At 39.8% G+C, this 24,511-nt stretch overlaps 1 protein-coding gene across 4 annotated transcripts in view; it reads right to left on the bottom strand.

The window, feature by feature from the left end:
- Nucleotides 1-24,511, bottom strand: part of LOC114945212 (synaptogenesis protein syg-1) — a 281,456-nt gene that overhangs the window by 228,458 nt on the left and 28,487 nt on the right. For 3 of the 4 annotated variants that reach the window (XR_014924590.1, XM_029321321.2, XM_029321320.2), the window contains exon 3: nt 9,601-9,639. The exons of the other annotated variant lie outside the window; for it this stretch is intronic. Coding sequence is in view for 2 of the 3 variants with exons in the window: in XM_029321321.2 (XP_029177154.2) it covers nt 9,601-9,639 (39 nt within the window). In the remaining variant the exon portion in view is untranslated. The remainder of the gene's footprint in view (nt 1-9,600; nt 9,640-24,511) is intronic. 4 annotated transcript variants of the gene reach the window in all.

Below are 24,511 nucleotides of genomic sequence, written 5' to 3' on the forward strand. Positions count from 1 at the left end.
GTTACATTAGTTTGCCCAATTAATTATCCTAGAAAAGCAGAAGAAATTCAATTTTAATATCAAAAATACTCTGTGAAAAGTGATCAAAAATACAGTAAAATTAAAGAGAAATAATATTCAATGAGAAAATTATTTATTGAAATGAGGGAAAATGAAATATGTATTTTTCGATGCTTGGAAAATTATTCCATCGATATTACATTATGAGCGCCGACAGAGAGAGAGAAATCTCAAAATTCATAAAAATTTCATTTTTTTCGCATATTACATATATATAGTATATTATAAATATAATACAAATATAATTTAAATTTTACGAGATTATAATTTAAAACGTTTTTACCAAAAAAATCCTTGAAAATTTGATTGCGTAATTTTAAGTTTTCAATAATATTTCTTGGAAAGGTGGGAGAAAGAGGCTGTGGAAATATCAATTAAACGGCGTTGAAGGAAGCAGCGGAAAGGGGTGAGAGTGGTCTGACGTACGGCACGCGGCTTGAAAATCAAGGGTCGACCACGAAATGCCGCGCCGTAGATGGGGATCCGAGCGGTTGAGGGTGTAGACGAACGGACAGACGGCGGACGGATGGACGGTCCTTTTCGCCCTTTAGCGAGGCACAATAGCCGGTCATTTGAGGGTTCTCGGACCAAGCCAAGCCGACATGGCCAGGCCTCTGTCGGACCCATCCCCGCGGATAGCCAGATAGGTAAGTGGATAGGAACATCGTCGTCCACCGCTGAGAGCATCTCAGCAAAGGGCGTTACTCGAGACTCGAACCACCATCGAGAATCCTTCCCTCGTCTCTCCGCACTCTCCTGTGTCCTACCGAGGGTAACCAGGCGGATACCTTGCTCGTAGTGCTCGTCGCCCTCTTATTTTGCACATACACCTTCGGGTGGTGGTTGTGTGTATCTTGAGCGGCATTGTGATGGAAATTCTCGCCGCGCGTGGTATTCACCTGCCAATCATTCGCCCCGAAGAAAACACTTATCGGGGGTACCTGCCATGTCGGAAACGAGGAAGCGAGGTGGGTGGGGAACGACAAGGAAGAATCGCGCGCCGGCGATATGTGGTCAAACGGAAATCGTGTGATAAAGCTTTTCATCTCCCCTGTCCATTGTGCGCCGCGTCATCGATATACGCGAAAGTTCGATAAATTTATTCGTTTCAAGAAATTTTTCAAACAGATATAATCGGATGTAAATAATCCTCTTCGGCGAATCAACGCTACACCAACGTTTTTCGCTCGTTCGTTAAAGTCTTTGTCTGGTTTCAGCATCATAGTCGCGGAGACGCAATAATATAAAAAGCAATAAAATTTTTACGCTTTATTGGAGTAAATAGCGAATGCAATGTTTATGAAGAATGTTGTTTCGTTAAATGCTATAACGCACGCGCGCGAGCTGTATCGGACGGCTATTCAGACAGAGAGGGATAGAAAGAGAGAGAACAGAGTAAAATTAAAAGTTAAGCGTATAAAGCTTCAATAAAGCGTTCCGCGAACGTACTGACAGAGGTAAATTGCGCCCGACGAAAATCGGGCGACCGCTCGCGACTGAGCGAGTATTAATTTATTCGCTTTGAATGCTTCTCAGATGGCGAGTCACGACGATAAAATGAATTTGCCGTTGCGTTTGCAGCCGACCGTGCGACAGAAATACGCTATTTTGTCGTGGAACGATATCGAGCAATAAAAGCTATTTACATGTCGTTGCGCGCACCAACGTTTCTCATCGCGGACGTGCTCGACACTGGTATAAACATCCCGTACGATTAAACAAAGTGTGCGTTTCCACGGCTCTCTCTCTCTTGTACTTACAAAATATAATTCTTCGCGACAACGTTTAATACGAAAGGTGTACGTTGATTTTATATGAAATTAAACGAAAGAGAGAGCGAGAGAGAGAGAGGGATCTCGGTGTTACAAACGAGGGGGTAACCACTTGATGTAATCGTGGGACAGTGTCCCCGAAATCCTTATGAAATCCTTATGAAATCCCGTGTAATCGTTTGCAATCAGATGTAATTGATAAAGTCAAATGAAATCATGCGGAATCATTAGAAATCATAATGAAATCATATGTAGTCAGCAGAAATCATTTTGAATTTTCGTGTAATCATTGGAATCATGTGTAATCATTATGAAATCTGTGATGAAATCATGTGTGGCACGAGCACTTTCCGTAGTAAATTGCGATCAAATTCAAGATAAAATGCTATTTATAATTTTATGTGTCACATAAAATCCTAAATGATTACATGTGCAATCACGAAAATGCATTGTGTAATCAGATGAAATCATTACTTTTATGAAATGATTTCATATGTAATGAAAAAAATCCATTTGCAATCAGATGAAATCATTTGTAATCAGATGAAATCATTTATAATCAGATGAAATCGTTTGTAATTAGATGAAATCATGAAATCAAATGAAATCATGTAATCTGTGGGACAACATTTTAGCTAGTGGTTACCCCCTCGGTTACAAAGGAACAAAATGATTAACGTCGTTCCGGGAAATGATGTCGCTCGATGTAAGAACGATCCGGTCGAATACCTACTTTCGATGCCGAACATGGATGGCGTTCGCATAAATTCGGGAAGCCGCTTTGCGCGCCGATTCCTCCCTCGGCCGCTAAACGCCCGGTGATCCGGACCGACGGTGCTTTATGGAGCGCGGCCGGACGGCGACGGACGAACGTGAGGCCCCATATTTCCAGCGGATGTAGAACGATTCGTGAGTTGGTATCGCAAATGAAATCACGTACTCGCCGCCCCGTTGAACGCGCGCGGAAACGTCGCGTCGCTCGCGAACGGTTTCCGTATGTTTGCGCGCGCGAATACGTTCCGACGAGGAGAAGGCACGTTTATACGAGTTGACAATTTCTCGAGTCTCCGACGACGCAGGGGTATATCCCGAAATGTATTTTTAAAACGATACAGTCCTATCGCGATTTTAAATAAATCATACGGCAGAGATATCCTCGTTTCTCGAGATAGCTTCCGCTCTTGGATCGAATCTATTTTATGTTAATTTTGTATATGCAATGTTATATTTGCGCATCGTTTCAATTTCTACCTCTTTTCCCGTCTATGCATAAAGAAATAAATGTATATGTTATACACATAAGATAATATTAATACGATGTACCTATATAATAACGCGGATATTTCGTTCACGATAAAAGGTATAATTTTGACGATTCTGTTGGCAAACTTGTTGGACGTTCGAGATATTCTAAAAACCATCATCCCCCGTTTCTCTAACGCGTTATGTATGGAGGACCCGAGGTAATACATCGCATGTGCGGCGGAAAGAGGAAGGAGAACGAGAAACGCGCGCGACAATGAAGCGACGCGACGTCCGTTTGGCCGGGATTCACCTGCGCCCGGGACTGAAATCAATTGTAATCAACACCGATGTATAAATCAAATCGTCCGTAGGGTAGGCAGCCAGAGCGGAGAATAGAAACGGTAGGAAGAGCGGCAGAGCGGCGCGCTTCCCTTCGAATGATTTGTCGATGGCACGCTTTACGAACCGTTTCCACGTAGTACGCTCTCCTCGTACCATTCGGCATCCCCTATATCCCATAACCGTCATCGTCGTCTCCGTAAAACGCGGTCGCTCGAAAGAAATAGGGGGCGACTAAGAAAACTTTCGCCATAGCGGCGGAACTTTCAGATCGCTTAATAAAGAAATAATGCCCTATAACAAGACAAGATGTGTCCCATCGACCCATATTTCCTTCCAGAATGGCAGAGAGTGTTATTGTATTCAGTTAAGCGAGCCGCATTTGCTCCGCGCAATTTCATATTTTTCGATAATCGCTACAATCATTTTTTTTTTTTTCATAAATGTAGGTATTAGTGATGCTTTGAATTTTGATTTAATGCATTGCCAACATTTTGACTTGATCGCTTATCTCGTTGGAAAATTGGGGAATAATTTGTAGATTCGAAAATAACAACTAAGACTGATCATATATATTTTTCCAGAAACAGGTATTAACCTAGTTCCAAGTAAAAAGCAATCCTAAATAGAAGCCTTTCAAAATTTATTGACAATGATACTAATTTTTTCAATTTGCGCTTTTCGTGGAGAAAATGCTTTCAATTTTCATTTAATACATTGCCAACATTTTGACTATCGCTTATCTCGTTGGAAAATTGAGGAATAATTTGTATATTCGAAAATAAAAACTAAGACTGATCATAAATAGCCTTTCAAAATTTATTGACAATGATACTAATTTCTTCAATTTGCGCTTTTCGTGGAGAAAAAATCATTCAATCCACGCTTTTTATGACCTGCTGGCCAACTATAGAATAAAATCAACATTATTTCTCGACTGTATTTTTAAGCTATTTTTGACATGTCACGTTTCACTTAAAAATTAATTTAATATAAAGCATCACTTATTTCGCTCCTATATTATCTGCTGCGTATATATACTACATGTTCACGGCGGTAACGAAATTTCGTGCACGAACGTAATATTACTTGAAAATTTCATGTCGCGCTACATTACGAATGTCTATTGTGGCACATATGTTACATGACGTTATGCATTTCATAACATTCACTTCATTAGAAAAAAAAATGTATTCTCACAGGCATTCCTATAAAGTCACCGGAGAGCAGTGCCAATTTAATATCCTCGCGCGTGCGGCGCTCGAACGCACACGCGTCCTTAAATTAGGCTCGCTTATCGTTCATAGACTTCGTACATATACACGGGAGAGATAATACACGACCGAGAGAGATTATTCAACTCGGCACGCGGCGACGAACGGAGTTGACAGGAATTTCGCCCCGACGGGACGCGACGGGGGTTGAAATTCGCCCGCGCCGAAACAATGCAGAGATAGAGAGAGAGAGAGAGAGCGAGAAAGTGCCGTGTGTTGTCTGCCGATGTTCCGCCTTCGCCCTTAACGTCGCGCGCATACAACATACAACACGTGTCGCGATCGCGTGTGCGCGCGATGCGTGCCACTGCACCTGTCCGAGGCGCGCGCTCCGTGTGCGAGCGAGGCCTCCGCCCTTCGTCTCCGTAACTCCGCTAATGCAGTTTTCATCGAGGAAGTTACGCCGCGCGACGCGACGTACGCGAGCGAGTAGAGTAGCGCGGAGTTTCGGTCGGAGATGTCAGGTCCGTACGACGGGAGCCGCTATATGTATATGTATACACCCTCCCGATATATATTTGAAACAACAACGGAGCGAACATTCGGACGCAGATGTCTCTCTATCGAGGACGAATAATTCTACACGAATATTCTCTTTCTTCCTTTTTCTTCAACTTCATCCGTGACGCTTACTTTGGCGAGAGAAAACATTCCTTTTATCGATATATATATATATATATATATAGGGTATTTTTAAAACTATGTCAAAGATTTTAAGGGTGTATTCTAGGAGTCGAAATAAGAAAAAAAGTTCCTATAAATATGGATCCAAAAATGTTTTCCCTCCTAGTTTTAATCCCCTTAAAGATGAGTGAACAAATCGAAAAATGTTTATTGTAGCTTTCGCAGATTTTTTTACAAATCGAGAAAAAAACTTTTAACGATCTGTGAAAAAATCTCCCCCCATCTTTAGAGGGCTATAATTCAAAGGGGAAGCATTTTTGGACCCACGTTTATAGGAACTTTTTCTCTTATTTTACTCCCTTAAAAACGCCCTTAAAATCTGTGACACAGTTTTAGAAACATCCTGTATATTTTTATCCCGTGAAAAGACACAGTTCTGTTTTTCTCATCAAGAATGACGTTTCAATTATCAATTATCTTTCGGTCTCTAAACTACCAATGATACATATCGTATTTGATTATTAATAAGTCACCGACACTCGCGCGGATTTCCCTGCGGGAAATGAAACTCTCTCTCAAAGTTTCTTGCGTTAATAATAATCAAGTGAATAGTTAATACCATATAAACTATTAATTTTGAAAGATATATAAGAGAGAGATATTTAGCATCGCCTTGCTACAATACAATTTTATATACAATTTATTTATATATACAATTATACATTATACTTGTATACATATATAGCTGTTTTAAACAAGTTTAATAATACTTCATCTATGATAGGGTAATACTAGTTTTTGATACTTCAGTAACTCATGAATATTTTGATGATGTCATTAACATTTAATAATAAATTTCATAATCTTCAAATAGATCCGATATTCTGGTAAATATAAAATTTACTATAAAATTGATAATATAATGATTATGAGTTAAAATACAATATAAACGCACAATTATGAAAGTAATATATTTCTATAATGTGGCATATAACGCTCAAATATATTAAACTTGTTTTGAACAAGTTTAATAATTTTGATATTTTGCTAGCCCATATGAGTATTATGATTTACTATTACAATTTAAATTGATAATGTAATAATGATGAGTTGAAATACAATGTAAACGCACGATTATGAAAGTAATATATTTCTATAATATGGCATATAACGCTGCAAAATCACTGATATAAAGCTATACCATAACATAATCCACTATTGCGAAAGAATCTAATTATAATTTGCGCTTTAATTAAATCGTACGATTTAATTAATGAATAAGTTAATAGAAAAGCGAACATAGATAATTTGCCAAAATCAACCGAAAAGTATGAACGCGCGCAGTTGCGCAAATTTAACGTAATTACATTACGCGGTACAATAAAATATAATTATCCACCATGGTTATATATCTAATTTCACGTATGATCGTATTAATTACTGCCAATTTCCCGTCTAATTCCAAAATACATTCGTATATATGACGTGATGATGCAACGACAATTACGTCGCTCGCTTAATTATAAAGGACCGTCCATATCGTCTCGCGCCACGGTTGGATGGAAAGTCGCGCTTTACATTTATCGCGGAGAAAAATCCGCGGCATTCGTATCCGTCTCGGAGCAGTATTGCCGGGGATATCGCGGAGAAGCGCAATTTTAAGTACCGGAATAATCCGCCCCCTCGATCCTTCCTTTCCTATCTGCCATCATTGTGCGGCCGTACGTCTTAGCTCGTAAAACCGAGGCGGCTTATAAGCGTAAGCGAAGGGGTAATCCAAGGCGGCCACCCGTAATTTAATGACGTTTAATATGCAGCGACAGACTATTATTCTGACCTTTGCCACCAAGCGCGAAATTATCTCAGGACTGTGAATCGGGTCGCGGCATTATTACTGCGAAGCGGATTTTTCCCTTCGTTCTTTCTCCCCACACAGTTATTGCGCGAAATTTTAAATTCGCCGCCGAAAGAATTTCTCGCGACGATAAAACATTTGTTCAGATAACACGGCGGCTAATGAAATTCTCACGAGCTACAAAAATTTCAATTACAATTTCTATCGAATCTTATATCGTGTGGCCCAATATGTGCGGTATGAAATAAAACATCGAGTACAAATTAACAGGAGATTCGAATCAAAATTCATATCCAGCTAGACTCAATAATGTACTCGAGTTGTGCGACGCATACACACGTCGTCTTCTCTCGCACAACAGAATCCAATGTTTTATTATCTGAAATAACAACCGATTAACGGGTCTACACGTGTCTGTAAAATTTCGCGCGCTAATTGACGTAAAAACCTGTCGAAAAAAAAAACCGCGAAAAAATTGCGCGTTCGGACAATATCTCGTACGTTTCATTTAAAGCGGGAGAGAAAGCTTTGAATCTTTTCTCCAAACAGAGGTGAAACACTTTGCGTCTCTTACGCGCGATCAAATTCTGGCTGCATCACGGAAACACCGTTGTTGCAAGGGACGTCGTCGAGCTCACATCATCGTCGAACGTTTTCGTCGACGTCGCCATCGACGGGATGTCGTAGATCCCGTTCTCGACTTCCGAGACGACGACGAGATTCGACGCTCGAGACGTCAATCCGGTAAAAGCAAAAAACTCGCTGTTTTTTCCCTTTTTGTTTCCGCTGCGCGACTTTTTATCGATATTTTTCGAAGGCGACTCGAAAATTGCGGTATCGGCTTACTTAGTGCGAGTCTAGATCATTAATCCGTTCAGTCATTTCATGCGATCGACAGGCATCATCCGAGAGTCGTTCATTAAAATCGATTATCGCGAGAACAACTTTTACGATTAATTAATCCGGGAAAGATTGTTCGAGCAATCTTGGATCTGTAAATTCGCATGAAAAATATGTAAGATGAAAAAAATTTAAAGTTTTTTCATTACGTCGCTCGATTGATAAGAATACGGTATTATTTTGCTATATACTAATGCACGCGATCTCTCCTCGTGAAAAATCAGACTTTCTTTCGTAAAGAAAGCATTATATCGGATGCGCGAGAGAGAGAATCGTCACGCTATATAGTATTATTCGTTAACCAAGCGCAATATACAAAAAATTGAAAGTTTTCCATTATCATGATCGCGTATCTTACCGCAAACAGGGTGTAGTAGAAGTCGGCCGTTCCCTCTTCACCGAGCTTCACCACAGTTCATTCGACACCTGATGAATAAAATATTAGTTCTCATGCATTATGATAAAAATGTTTAGGCGGCGAGCTCGTTAAAGTCGCGTCTCTCGAGTAGTAGTATCTCAATCCAGAGACACACAGGTGGAGAGAGGTAAATAAATGAATTCGTTCAATGGAATGATTTCAAAAGCAGCATACGGACAAAAGTGTATCGTCTCTTTGGTATAATAATTGGTGCACAGTCTCGTTCTCGAGAGAAACATTAAAACTAAATATCCAATCGGCTATCTAATGTTCATCATTACAGCTAAATATCGAGTATCAGTAAATGGAACGATCAAACAGACGGGATTTACGGGTCATCCCTACGCAACGACACGAACACGTACATACACAAAAGGGGAGAGAGGGGGAGGGGAGACGCGCGCATTGACAAGGCACGCACAGATATAAGGACGTAATTCATCACATATCTAAACATCGATCAACTAAAGCTAGAGATGTACGAATCTTCGATCAAAAAATTAAAGAAAGAAAAAAAAAGGGAAAAAAAAATGAAAAAAAAAAGAGAAGACAAGTCAATCGGTGTCAATCGAGTCGGAGTGGTGGTGGCGTCACACACACTGCTTGATACGAAAAAATCAATCGATATATATATTCAATCGGATATACACATATCCATATATATGCGTATACATACAACTTGATACGTGTGAGTCTAAGTACACATATGCAAGGATCGAGTCTGCATGTACGTATGTATAGATATATATGCTACGATTAGTAACGATCAAAGGTGGTGATTGGTGTTAGCATGGTTAGTCGAGCGACGATCGAGGCATCAAGAGAATAAAGGGAAAGGTAGATAGTGAGAAAGATAGAGAAATATATATAGATAGATATAGAGATATGTATATATATATAGAGAGAGAGAGAGAGAGTGAGAGAGATAGATAGATAGAAGAGTAGTAAGAATACAGGGGAAAGAGATAGACGAGTATATATTATATATATGTATGTAAAAGCGAAATCTATACGCGTGAGAGAAGAGAAGAAAGAAAAAGGAGAAGGACTAGGGCTTTTAGAGAAAAAAATCTACTGACTAATCCTAATTGCAAACCAAACAAACGAACCAACCTCCTCGGTAAGGCCTAGCCGAAAATGTTCGCGGGACCCCTGTAACAAAAACATATATAAATCATAAGAAATCATAGAAGAACAAAAAGAAACAACTACTGAACTTTTAATGAGTGACAGACGTATGTTACAGTAGATATCACATGAGGGCGAGAAAGGTGAAGAGAATCGACTATCTCGGGGTGTCAAACGCGCGTGTCAACGCGATTTGATCGTCGATATCCCTTCTTTCACGTCGAGTTGTTGTTTGTTGCGACGATAAATCGGTGTCGATATTTTTCCCGTATACTTCTCTCCACTCGTTCCATCGTATCATAAAGATTCTACGGTATCTCTCTCGTGTGTATATGCGTATGTGTGTGTGTGTGTGTGTGTATAAACATATATATTCGTGTGAAAAATAAAAGCGATAAAACAAATCTCGAAAATGCACGACTATATATATATATAGGACAGTAGTCGGGCTCTAAGCGTCCGATTCGAAAGCGGCAGTCATCGCGATCGATGGATGGATGCATCGCGGGTATTTGCTTATAATTGCAAACGTTTTCCCGTAACTCCGCGGATCGGATCCGAAAACAAAAATATTCCCGTTTGACACCCCTGTAGAGATACGCAGCAGTCTGCTTTATACCTTTTTTCACGGCCGGTTGCCAGTAGGAGGGTACGCGCGGGATTGCGTGGGACGAGAATGATGGTGGGACAGGTTGAAAGTGGGAAGGGAGGTGTTGCATTGTGGTGGCCATCGAGCGCGAAATAAAGTTTGCACCCGCTTTTCGTCCGCGATTAGCCGCTATCGAGAGCGCGCTATCGACTGACGAATAGCCAACCGCAAACCAATCGCGTTTAAACTAGCTCTCAAAATCCGACCCGCTCGATCGTGCGACCTCGTGCGATCGAGTCTTTAATCGGACGCGACAAAAGTGCCGGGCGGAATAAAGCGTGAATCATATATGGTAAGCGGAGGAGTAACGCGTGTGTTTATTATACATCGATCGTCGCGCGACTCGTCGCGTCAAAATACATATTTCGAGAGATCCCGTAATTTTCAATTCGGACGCGGACTAAATTAATCATCATATTTCAACGAGTTGTTCGCGTCGAAACGAGAAAGCGCGAAAATGTGAAGACGCGGATGATTATTTTAGAACATTCATCTCGCCGATATTGTATAGCATCGTATCGAGAATGCAACGGGATGTGCATCCACGTACGTACACGTCTGTTTTTTTTTTTTGTTTTGTTTTCATCCGTATAGTTTTGCGGAATTGTTGAATCGATAATCTCTTCCCTCCTCTCGCGGTTTGGCGATGCAAAGGCATCGCGCGCCGTTCTAATTACTCTTTCGCGCGTAAAAAAATGTAGTAAACGAGTGATATACTACTCCCTACCACGCCGGCAGTTTACATACGGTTATAGAACCGGATCGTATATGCGAACGCGAAATATTGCATAATAAATCGTGTCCTTTATTTCCGAAACGTACGTCCGGAAAGTTTATTTTTTTCCTACCGATCCGCGCGGTAAAACGATCATCGCTCGCTCTCTATCAAAGATGAATATCGCTATGAATGTCGCGTGTAAAAATAGGGAGGAAAAAAGAACGTACACATATATATATACATATATATGAAAGGGAGATGTTGTATACCCAAAAAGATACCTGTGTATCCAGGTCTTCTCGATATATCGGCGATTTGCGCATTTATCGCATTTCGTTATTTCGCGAAAACGATTTTTTTTTGGTTTCCTTTACCCTCCCAATGCGATCTGCTATACGTAAACAGGCCGGTAATACAACAAGTTTCTAATTTACAGGCGACCGCGATAAGAGACCCTGATAACTGGGGAGAGTACCTTTTACCGTTTCTGTATTATTCGCATTCATTACATTGCGGAACGCGTTCGCCGGAAGATTAAGTTTCTCCATCCGTTCGCTGCCGCTGCTACGCTTTGTTCCATTCGGCATTACGGTAGTTCATACAGAAGAGAGAAGCGTATTACTATCGCTATACGATGGCGCCACGCGGTAACTTATATACGCGGGGAAAGTCGATGGATAAATGCCCCCATTGTGTAAGTGGTACACCGAGATAACGGCAAAGCGCGCGAATGGAAGCGTTCTCGTCGAAAAATTCAACCTTCCGCGGAAACGTTACGAGGATGAACGAGAATTCTCGAGAGAGAGAGAGAGAGAGAAAGAGAGCTCGCGATTATCTCGAAATTGTTTCTTGATAGTGTGACGCGAGGCGAGACGTAAATAAACATAAAATATAATATATCAGAGACAAAAGTCGCGAGGGACAAAACGTTTGTATGAAACGTATATGACATCCTTCGTGGAAAGTTATTAAAAAGTTAAAAGTAGATTATATATATATGTGTGTGTGTGTGTGTGTGTGTGTCTTTGAAAGGAAATTACGATCGAGTTGCTTGCGATAAGAAAAATGGCTGCTGCTGCTAAAACTTAGTGTTAACTTAGCGTTGTGTTGTCGTCGAAATGATCTCGCTGCAAACTGGTTATACGACGTGATAAATAGAAAAAAATTGCTAAGTGTGATCTCTCAAGGGATATACGCGGTATATCTCTCGCGGAGAATAAATCAGGCTCAAGATTTTAGACGTCGGCGATAAATACGTGCGCACAGCTGGTTACAACTGCGCGACGATCGATACTTCTTGCACTCCCCCGGTAGTACGACTTCACTGAATGTTACGAGAACAGCTGTGCGTGCGCGACATCTTAAACTCGGAAGTCTTACCTGCGTTTAAAGACACGGTACACATAGACACGCACGTGCGCGCGCGCGCACACACACACACACATACGAACCTTCAACGTTTCCATTATACACATGTCGAATTTCTAGCCGACAAATATTTCTCGAAATTAAATTAAAAGAAGATATTATATATCGACATAAACGGAAAAAGAGAAGGAAAAACGAAAGAAAAAAAAAGAAAAAAAGAATCTCTGATCGGCGCGTGAGACGATTGCCAACAAAAGTGTTAATCAAGAATCTTGCCGGAACAGTTGGCAGTGATTACGTCCGAAGTAGAAAGTTCCGGTCACAAGGGAGGTTTCTGGGGCGCACACACAACATAATCTCGGAAATTCTACTACGGGAGTAAAGTGCGGTGACGATGGGGTAGATGGGCGGAAGTTGGTGTTAACGGAGGTGCAGCGAAGGTTGCGGGAGGTTCTAAATGTGCGGCGTTCCCGTGTCCGCGCTGTGTGTTACATATGTAGTTACCAAGTGTACGTGAAGAGACACAGGCGTGACCGAAAGTCTCATAACACTTGGAAACAGGTGGCGTACTCTCGTACTCTCATCTTATTGCCTCGACTAGAGTTCGTGTTGGAGGCAGAGAGAAAAAGAGAGAGAGAGAGAGAGAAAAGATATATATATATATATATATATATATATATGGGATGAGGAAGAAGAAGAGAGACAAAGAGAGCGGATATATGCAAAAGTATAGGAAAAAGGGCGAGAATACGAAAAGTGGAAAAGGCGCGCGACTGTGGGCGAACAAACGAGAAAAAAAACCAATTCGATGTTAACCGAGTGAAGGTACGCGGCAAAGGAAAGACACGGGATGTACACAATAGACATTTGACTTTGATCACTCCAAGATCTCTCCCTCTCCTTCTTCTCGTCGCTCTTTCAAGTTTGGAGACCGAATTCTCCTCGTATCGCGAGAACAAAATTATTCCCGATATTGGAAATTAAATTGAAGTAAAAAAACGTACCTAACAATCGGCATGTGATCACCTGTGTAATATTGTAAGTGATATAAATATATATAAAAAAGTAAACTCGAAATCTTGAAATGCTTGCGTTAATCAAAATACATTCACACATGCCAAAGCTGTCTGTGTCTGCGAACAAACGTAACTTTGTGTAAAACTATATCATCCTGAAAATTTCCATGTTTTCAGTGGTAAATTAAGAGATGAAAAAAAACGTCCAGGCACAAGTTGAATTATTTGTGTAACAACTATTCGTTCGCAAATATAATACTAATATCCAAAATTAAAGAATATGCAATAATTATCGTAAAACTTTAATGATCTATGTGATATCATCGCTCGTCGCTTGGCTGCCTTTTGATAAGGTTTTGCCAAGAAATCGAAAGATGGAGAAATTAACAAACCAAGATATACATATAAACGTAAAATGTCATTCTTTTTTTTTTTTTTTTTTTTTTACGGCAGACGCATGCCGGTACTAATATATCTTCGATCACTCAAGTTCAGTGAAACAACATTGGTATACACGACCAAACATTAAATGCGACGATCTAATAAGCGCCTTTTTGCACGAATCAGTTTCAGGTTGCATCGCTGTGCACTTGATACGGCTCACTGTCTGAAAGTTCTCATTTATATCCTCTATAGTCCTCTACTTTCAAACAATTTTCCACAGACACACGTAGCATCACTGAAAATTGCTTCGTGCGAAAAGAGTCTACCCGACTGCGCTTTATACAACTACAACGTCCTATTCCACGAAGCTACTTCGCAGTTTGTCGCTTTACGCTGTTACATTTTGCTCTCCTTTTTACATTTTATTTCTGAGCAAACGAAAATCGTGTACAAGCCGAATGTAAAGCGCAATGCGACAAAATCGTTCGCGAGATAAATATCGATCTGTATATGAAAAAAAAGCTTTAATATATGTATTAACTATAGAACAATGCCTGTCAATTACTATTGAAAAATGTATCAAAGAATCATATTAAATACAATAAAAATATAATATAAAAAAAAAAAAAAATAAGACGCATTCGCATCACCGAATAAAATTGATGAAAATGATGTATCTCTCCCGTAACCTCGCACGTTCCGCAGGCACCAATACATCTAAGAAAAGCATGCTTCGGGTAAACGAAACGCTAAGGCAGGCAATCATTCCTGTCTTCAAGAAAGAATAACAACGATAACGACACAAAAATCATGCGAAATTACAACGAGAAAAACAATGGGATGCGTGAAAAAGTCAATCATCCCGGCAAGAGACGTCACTTGGTGAGTGCCATTGATATATACGTATACACATAACCGTGCAAGTCGCACCATCTGGCACTGCATGCAAATGCATTTACAAAAGTACGTGTGCTCTCTACCGGTCGTAAGGAAGCGTCGCACGGCAAGTAGCTGTGAAACGTTGAAGAGACGCTGCGCGTCTCTCGGCCTCGAGAAGTGTGTCTGCACCTGCTCTACGCGTCGTCGGCGTGGTAGGTCGATTCTTTTTCTCGCCTAGAGTCACTGTACCAGCGATAAACCTCGAAGCAGACATTCAACAGTCCGATTAAAGAAAAAAAAATTAAAAATTAAAAAAAAAAAACGGCGGCGCTTCTTGTAATTCGATCGCGTTATATGTTCGCTCCAAACTGTTTCGCTCCTTTCGCGAGGCGGGGATCGATGGACGTGTCGATACCGCAAACGATGCTGTCGGCCCTCTTGCTCGTTGGCAAGTTCGATAATTTCCAACCTTTTGCCCCGGTTCGCACTTGGGCGCAACTTTGATTAATGATACTGCCGCGGCAAACTCACTTCGCGTCACTTTTCTCTCACGCGTTACTTCGCATCCGCCATATATATATATATATATATATGACGTTAGGTTATTAGCCGTATTTTATCAAGGGTTTCTGCTAAGGGTATACGAGTAAGAGCCCAAGACTCCGCGTTTATTGAAAATGAAAATTTCATTGTTGATCATTTGATTCGATAATCTGTTACGCGACAACATTTTATTTTATTCGATAAATGTTTCCGGAAAAGAAATAATTTTTGCTGAAAAGAATTTTCGCGTACTATAAACTCAATTTATACACGAAACGAGTATAGGGGGTGTAATTTATCAAGGAGAAAATATACGGTAGCACAGCGATTGCGCATTAAATTTCTTGCCGTGAAATAATTGTGTAAACCAATTCCACGCAAGACCACGCAATCAATCAGCGAACGGTTCTGCAAACACGACTTAATTAATTACCTTTCACTTTGCCGTTGTATCAATAGCTCCCGCAGATTTGTTCCGCAACAGAAATCAATGATTATGCGCGATATATTAAGAGAAATTTCATTAGTTCGCTCGCCGAAATTACGACCACCGATAAAGGCAAAATTTCATCAGGCCGGGACGGTAATTATTCTATTAATTAGTTAACCTCTTGAGGGAGCACGCGCGAAATTTGCCGATTATTAACGTACATATATGTATATATATATATACATATATATATATATATATATATATACATATATATATATATATATATATATATATATATATATATTCTACGAGAGGCCGCTCGGCGGGTCGGGCAAATATAAAAATGCATGTTTCTTCGTAAGCGCATTTTTCATACGCAAAAAGAGATGAACCGATAAGTCGCGTGAAAAATGAAGGGTCGGCCGCGGCAAAAAAACATACACACAGAAATAAGAATCTGCATCGCGTCAGCCGCGCCCTTGGCGCACCGAGATGATGCAACGTCACGCAATGTCTTCGCAATTAGCTCGACTATCGCGAAATCGAGCATCGCGATTGCGAGCGATAATTTTCATAGGTCTCCCTTCTTCCGGTGAGAGAATAAACGTCGAACAAACTCTCGCGCAATTGCGGGCATCGAACGGCCGGCGCCGCCAATTATGGCGATAATCAGCGGCGATGTGTTAGGGTTAATTATACGATTGAATTAAGTAGCTTCCTGAATCCTTTCTCAAATATTCCAGGCTTACTTAATCGCGTGTGTGTATATATATATATCATCGGACGCAATCCTGAACTTTGCGCCCTTCGTTTTTTCGCAGGGGAAGCTTTAAAACCTCGAAAGCCCACACCCCATACTTTCTCTCCTTTCCTCCTTTCATCTCATTCTTTTCTTTCCTCGCTCACCCTCGCTCACCACTTGAACCCAACCGCGGTTTCTAATCCCGACTCGGCATCCGCACGACTATCATTTTATTTCGATTCAGTCTGCCTACTTCGCTCGCGCGTTGCCGCGAGTGGCAAAGTTTTTCGATTTAAGTGGAGTACAACGATATATGCGCTGGTGCACGTCGGACGAAACGCGGGGATGAGGAAACCGGAAGCTCCTGAGAGAGTAACAAAAGAACAAGATATATCTCGAAACCACCGAATGTCTTTTCAATCGCAAAAAAAAAAGATGGAACGTGAAAAATGCGGCGATATGATTACAGGAAATAAAGTAATAATTGTGTTTATTTTGTTGTTAATAATTGATTTATTCGCGTCGTATTTTATCAAAGTTTGCCGTTCTCGCGTGCTTCCGGATAACTTTACATATGCACATATTATATATTCGGTATAACAATTGCAAAATATAGTTTCGCGCGTGCAGCGTGTGACAGGCGAATCGCAAACGCGAAATTCGTCAACCGCATCCGCATAAATGCGTCTGTAATTGAAACTCTTTATTCAGCGAATTCAAATGACTCCGAATATCATTTGACATTTATAACGAGCCTCGTTTCATTTGTAATACGATATATTGCTAAAAACGGGCGTGTTTCGCTCTCGCATCACGGTTGTCCGGGAATCGCTGTTCTCCCGTAACGAGCACGTTAGTACAAATTACCATCGTTGAAATTATTGCGCTGATTGTAAATTGACAAATTTCATAAATATCGATTATCCTGCAGCTACACGAGGCCCGACGTCTGATTGATCAACTCGCGTCGTTTCTGGAAAAAAGACGCGACCGAACGAAAAATCCTTCTTCTAGAGGCTTGGTGGTTTCTCGAAGACCGCGCCGCCAGAAGTTTAAGAACTCGAAGAGTGATTTATTTTTACAACTTCTTCGACAAACTCTGCCAAAGCAGAGTGTGTTGCGGTATTTCGCTCGGATATTTAACGCTAAATCAGATTCCGATGTAATGGACAGAGTTTAGAAATTAAATGGTCCGATTCACGACATAAAATACTTGAAAAATATCGAGAAGAATATAAATGTGTAGCACAAGGTTATTTCGCGTTCTGCTTGTTTATATTTTCATCATATCCGTATACGAACGATTAATTAGATTTTTTTTCACAAAAGCTTGTTTGCCTCGCGCGCAAAAACGGCCATTGTTTCGACTATGTGTGTACGTATATTTTTTTTCTTTGTTGTACCTATTCTCTCGCCTGTGGTCTCTGTGCATATAGTTTCGTCTTAAATAGATAAACACGCGCGTTTTTTTCACCGAACTGAAACAGCACGCACGCGATAGCAATCACGATTTAATTGAAGCGACATAAAAGTTCATTTTTCTTTTCACGAACCTCATCAGATTTAAACGCCAGCGCCTATAACATGTCAGCTAATGTAGGTCATAAATCTGAGGTTAATAATAATTTATCGTAAATCTTTTATGGCTTGATTTACGCGGCTTTTATAGCTATCTAACTTCCTGCAAGGAATCATTTTCTTACAGCGTGTGTTGCGTGTCCCATTTTATCGCCCCGCGGCTGCTAAAATATACCCTCAATCCAGAAATATTAGATCTTCCACGTAAAACCACGCGTAGCATCAAACTAGCGTAATACCTCTACGAAGAAAACTTTACATATATATATGTATATGACGAGATGCGCGGGCATAAAAATAATGTCCAAATAAAACTTACGATGGAGCGATATAAATGCGACAAATAATAGCCCGATAACTGTTTTAGCCAACTATTTTGGTAACGCGCGTAATAAATACACGGACAATGAAAAATAATATTGACTGTAAAAATAACGTGTTATTCTTGTCCCGAAAAGTTGGTCCACCCGCGTCGCCCTTCGTAAACAAAAGCGTGGAATCGTATTCCTACTGTCGTGTATACGTGTGTCGTAAAGCAACGTGGGCAAATGTTCGCCGACTGTTGGCTGAGCAAATGTCATTAGACACGGCGATTGTCGCTGTCCCTTTAATAGCGACAAGTGCGATTCTCCGCGGGAAATCAGTTGTTTATCGCCCTGAGCGACAAGGAAGAAGGGGAGGAAATAAAAGCAGAGAAGAGGAGGAGATCAGTACGACCGAATGCACACTGTCCCGCAAGCTCAAACAAGCTGTCGTAAAATTTACGATCGTTTTGCGTTACCGCATGCAAAATCTTTTATCCCCTTACTTTACTCCATTCGATGATTTTACGATCATTTTATTCCGGAAAATCGCTCTTTTTTTTCGACCCATTATTTCTACCCTACAAAAAGCGACCCTCTTTATTCACTTGTTCCAAATTAAAAATGATCGTAGGCTTTTTTATCTGATCTGTCATTTTAATTTGATACAGCGATTTTGTCATTACAAGTTTAGTTTTGGGTATCGATTAAAATTAAACAGCATTCATCTTATGATTGACTACTTTTCCGCATTAAAAGTTAATTCTAGTTATTTAATTTTGTTAATTTCAGATACAAACGAATTACGAATTTAAAGAGTATATTTTGAAACAAACGTTTTCAGCACCGATTATTAAATATTTCACGCAGAGAGAGAGAGAGAGAGAGAGAGATGTGTTGTTATAATATACAATGTATATGTAAAATTTTTTTAAAATATGTGCATGCCTTCTATAATATGACTGCACAATATACCTATATGTCAAGCACATATTGATTTTGAAAAACAATTTAATTTCAAAATCAATATGTGCATGACAGCATAATCAAGGTTCCTTTTTCCTTCATCTCCTTCAAATAAAAAAGCGGCCTACATTCACAAATAAATACATAAGTAAATACACATTCAACAAATAGTATACAAATAATACGAGTATTAATATATAGTAAAATTTACCAATTTTTTAAATTTCAATATCTTGTAACTATATCTTGATCCGAACAGATTTCTCTGAATGTTTGACATTATTTTAAAGCAATTAATTTATAACAAAGCTAATTGAACGAATGTCCTGTTTAAAAAAGATATAGAAAGATGTGTCGCTCTAATTCATTTATAATTAATTAATTAATTAAATACACTATGCAGCAAACAAAATTTTTCTATTACGCGGATAAGAAACTCGATGACAGATAAATGTGTAGTAGCTAAACAATTTTACACTTTAATAGGTGCAACAACACCTAACGACTAAAAATTATATTTAAAAAAATATCGGTATATATCTTGCTTCAATTATCCGCGTTTAAAGGAAGCCGAACGATGCTCGCTCGAGCATGCCTTTAAAAAAGAGTGAAGACAATGCAAGGACGCGAAGAGAATAAGAAAAGGATACGAAAGAAGTCCGGAATGCTCGAAACTACGCCGACGATTGTAATGGTGTGGTGCGTAAAAATGAATGAAATACATGTGTGAGTAAGAAACCCGAAGACAGATGGACATGTAACGCGATACCTCAACAAGGATCGACAAAAAAGTGTTTATAAACGCACCGCGCTCGAGCCTCGATGCTAGAGATAACGCGAGAAGGACGCGACGAGAATAAGAAAAGGATACGAGAAAAAGTCCGACTCATCAATGCTCGAAACTACACCGACGCGTATATTATAATCGCGTGTGTAAGTAAAATGGAATGAAATATACATTTGTGTGAATGAGATAAACGCTTCGAGCTCGAGCCTCGAGCGTGCCCTTTAAAACCAAAGTAGAGATAGCGTGAGAAGGACGCGGAAGCAAATAAGAAAAGAGGAAGAAAGTTTGGAATGGCAATAATACGCGATGTTTCGCAAGTGAATTGAATCTCGACTTTTCTATTTGATCGAGTGATTTTAATTACTGGTCATACCTCGAGAATTCGCGTGAATTATTTAAATCGATTCCAGGTTAATGTATAGGTAAAAAAAATAGAAATGGTTCGATTTTGTTATTGAACTATGAAACGAGAACCATTTTATTTGCTATTATTATTGGTCAATAAATGATGTCTCGTATGGATTAATTAATACACATTAATACATATGCTATAAGAAAACCCAATTGCAACGCGTATAATTGTAATATGTGATTTCCTTATAGCATATGTACATATTAATGCGTATATATTAATTAATCTGCGTGGAATCATTATACATATATACCTAATATATATTTGTAACGTACGTATAGAATAAATATTTCATGAGCGTTATCTACAATTTTTGCACAAATTTAGCTATTCGGCCAACGACCAAAATCCAAAATTAGTGCGACACAGATTTCACAAAAGCGACCATCGGTTTTACATGTCGGTGCTATCGAAATCCAGTTATCCGTGAACAGGCAATTAATTATATAGAATATTGTATAATATATATTCAGCCCATTTTATCAGACCGTGTAATAACGCGTATACTAATGCAATACGTGAAACAAACAGAGTTAGAGATAATAATAAAGGAGTCGGACGCGAATCGAAAAAGTTTAAATGCATTTTTTTTCTGGCAAAAAGAATCGTCTAAAAAAATGTATATAAAATTTAATATAAATTTTTTGTTTCATATTTTAATATTCGCCCGGTTTCCGATAAAATAAAATTTTCCTATGAAAAATTCGTGCATCCGCACGAATATACATATAGTTTAACTACGCTGGAATATTCGATTACCCACTTGCAATTACATACTCGATTATGAGACACCATCGTTTGCGTTAACTACCACCGATTTTCGATCCTCTCTGAGAAACATTTTCCCTGATTTTTTTCGACCATCAGGCTTTAATATTCGTGCGATCAATCGCACACCGCGCAATATGCTGAGATACTCTTGTCCTCGACCTCGTTTTGCCTGACAAGGTGGGCCTCAACGAGACGACGTCGACGATGTCGGCCCCGGGTCGCTCTTCGTATAATTAAGGCTGTTGACCAAGCGGGGTCGCCAAGCGAAATGTTCTCGTCCTTCTCTTCGTCGTTTTCCTCCCTTCTATCCGCGAACGAGGAAGCGCGATTAATCTTAATTTTCGTCGAGCTATAATCTTTAATTAAATCGCCATTGATCCGCGACTGCCAGGACTCGTCAATCAGGAACTTTGCCCCGGCGACGAGACGAGGTTTTGAGAGAGAAAAAAAAATTATATGCGCCCAACCCGGGGAATCAATTTTCTGGACAGCGGGAGAGAGAGAGAGAGAAGGGATCTAATTATCAATTTACGGATATAAATAACGGGAGGTGCGGCTTTGAAGAGGTCGAGCTCCAAACTCACCGGCTTTTGGGCACCTGCGAATCGGTTCCACTTTAATCGTTCGACAGCGGATCGATCCGCGATGGATCGACGAGCGTGCGGTTCCTTCACGACTGTCTTCAGACGATGCTCGAGCCTCCTAATCGGCCCATCCGTTAAGCTAACCGGCGTTTTCGACCTTGCGTCGATAAATAATTGCTTACGTGCTTCCACACAACGGCACATCTATTATTATATCGAACGGATTGGATGAAAATTGAAATTAGACGTGAGAAACCGCGCCATTAACCGTCTCAACGAGATCTCGAAATTGCTCGGCTATCATGGGATTATTGAGATTGCCAGATCGGTGGCGAGTAATAAGAAACGTGCTTCGAAAAAATCAAAGTAACAAGCGCGCGTTCGCGAAGGATCAGCGCATATCCCGATAACGTATAATTCTTCTCAGGCAAATGATACGCCTAATCGTGGTAGACCAAGTTGGAGTACTAGATAAGAGGTTGACGGCGGAATAAGGACAAAGAGAGGAAAATGGAAGGAAAACTCTGGGAGAGATGAGGGTCACCAGTGTGTAAGACGAGTAGGGCATACCTCGAGCAAGTAACGGTGCAGGAAGTGGCAAAGAGGCCGTGAAATCTAGAGGGACGCCTTTTCGATCGGTCGCTGAGTGGTCCTCGAAAGGAAGTGTATCCGAGAGCGTGCTCGTGGCCTTTTCTCCTTTTTTTTTTCCTTACAGAAAACAACGTTCTAAAAGCGCGTTGGTGATTCTCCGCGCATCGCGTTCTATCGTCGGGGAGAAATTAATTCTCTTCTTTCGAATTAGTACGCGATTCCCGTGATGATTGTTCATTCGTTAATTATGTTGTACGTGAAATTATTCAACTTTTCATTGCTCGTCGTATCAATTATTCAATTATAAATATAGATAATTTGTAACAGCTCTTTAAAAATTAATATACATATAAAAGGCAATAAGAGCTAATTAAGTTCTTTCATTAATATTTATTTGTGGAAAAAGATTTGTAACGTAAAATATTAGACAGAAAGAAATTCGAACGTTTCGGTTGCCTTTTTCAACCTTCTTCAGCGTATCATTCAAAATTAAAGATTAATAGAAATTAACAATCAATTATTCATAACTGTCAATATAATAAAACTATACAGAAACACAGTTATTTGCATAAAACTATTCGTTATTGTAACCTCGAGCACAATCAACATTTGAAAGCCTTCACGTCACAATATAATATCTTACTCGATTTAATTACATATTAACAATTGCTGTTATCGAGATTCGCAACCGACCTCCTAATCGAACAATTAGCGAGAGATCTGTTTCGCGACAATTACATAGAATGACGATTCGAGGAATAGAATATATAAAAATCTTGAATAATTAATCTTTAATTTTAAATGATGCGCTGAAGAAGGTTAAAAATGGCAACCGAAACGTTCGAATATTATTTCTGTCTAATATTTTATGTTATAAATCTTTTTCCACAAATAAATATTAATGAAAGAACTTAATTAGCTCTTATTGCTTTTTATATGTATATCAATTATAAATATTTTCAAATGTAATAAAGCTTTACGGTACACGAAAAACTCGTAAATCTAATTATTTTCTAATTTTATTTATTTATATTTGTCTATTCCCATTGCAAAATACTTGCGGAAGAAAACTCTCGATGAGACGAAACAGAAATGAATGAATTTATACCGAAAAGTTACAGTTTGAAAGTTTTATTTGGCACGTGAATTGAAAAATTGATCATTGATATAAATTTCTGAACAGTCAACTTTATATGTATATCCTACATTCATGTTCTAGATCCGGTTGTTTCTTGATCGAAAGTAAGAATTCAAAGTGAGCGACGTATTAGTTCTCCCGAATGCGAGAACGCGATATCCTTGTAAATTGCAACAATATTCCGATTCAAAGGGCAGAGATCGGATTACCGCGCCGCTGTATATACATGTCTCGTACTCGAGGCAAGAAACGGAAACACGCGCATAATCGCACGGCACGAAACCAACACCTAATCCGACATTCTCGCGCGTCCGAAAACCGCGGCGCGTCTTTATCACCAGACACCAGCGGATGGGAATCGTAATTAAAGGCCGATCGCGTTTCTCGCGATGAGAATCTCGCTCTCTCTCTCTCTCTCTCTCTCTCCGGTCTACCTAACGCGATTAAGCAGTTGTACTTTCACGACGGAGAAGCGAGAAGACGAAGGAGCCGGATAAATCTTGAAAATTCATCGCGCACCCAAGTCCAGTCACGTCGCCGCCGACGTTCTGTATCGCCGATTTATGCGCGCACATTTTCGCGGAATTGTATTTAATTTAATCGCAGCCACCGCCGCCATTTCTGAGGGAAACTTCTGTCGGTCTCGCGATAACACGGAAACTCGTCGTACTTCCTTCCAGATTCACCGCCAACGCGATTACACCCGTACCTACGTATCTCGCATTTTTCATATCGCGTTCTTCCACGTGTGATTATATTATTAAACGGACGATCTCTCTCGAAAAAGATGGGATAAAATTTATCATAAGATTATATTTTGCGCGCGATAATTAGACGTCCAACGAAGTTAATTTTTCGCTAATTGCGCGATAAATTTTGTAAACTAAGATAACTTCGCGCAAACAATATTGCCACAAAAATAAATATAAATCTTCTGTAATAAGTATGTGTGTCGGGTCAACGACATGCTGCAATCTTTCGATTTTACATTTTATCTCGTTCTCGTCACATTATATAAGGATCGAAAACTGCTAT

This window comes from Nylanderia fulva, unplaced genomic scaffold, assembly GCF_048542155.1.
Source record: "Nylanderia fulva isolate GAGA-0341 unplaced genomic scaffold, ASM4854215v1 Scaffold2, whole genome shotgun sequence".
Taxonomy (NCBI): Eukaryota; Metazoa; Arthropoda; class Insecta; order Hymenoptera; family Formicidae; genus Nylanderia; species Nylanderia fulva.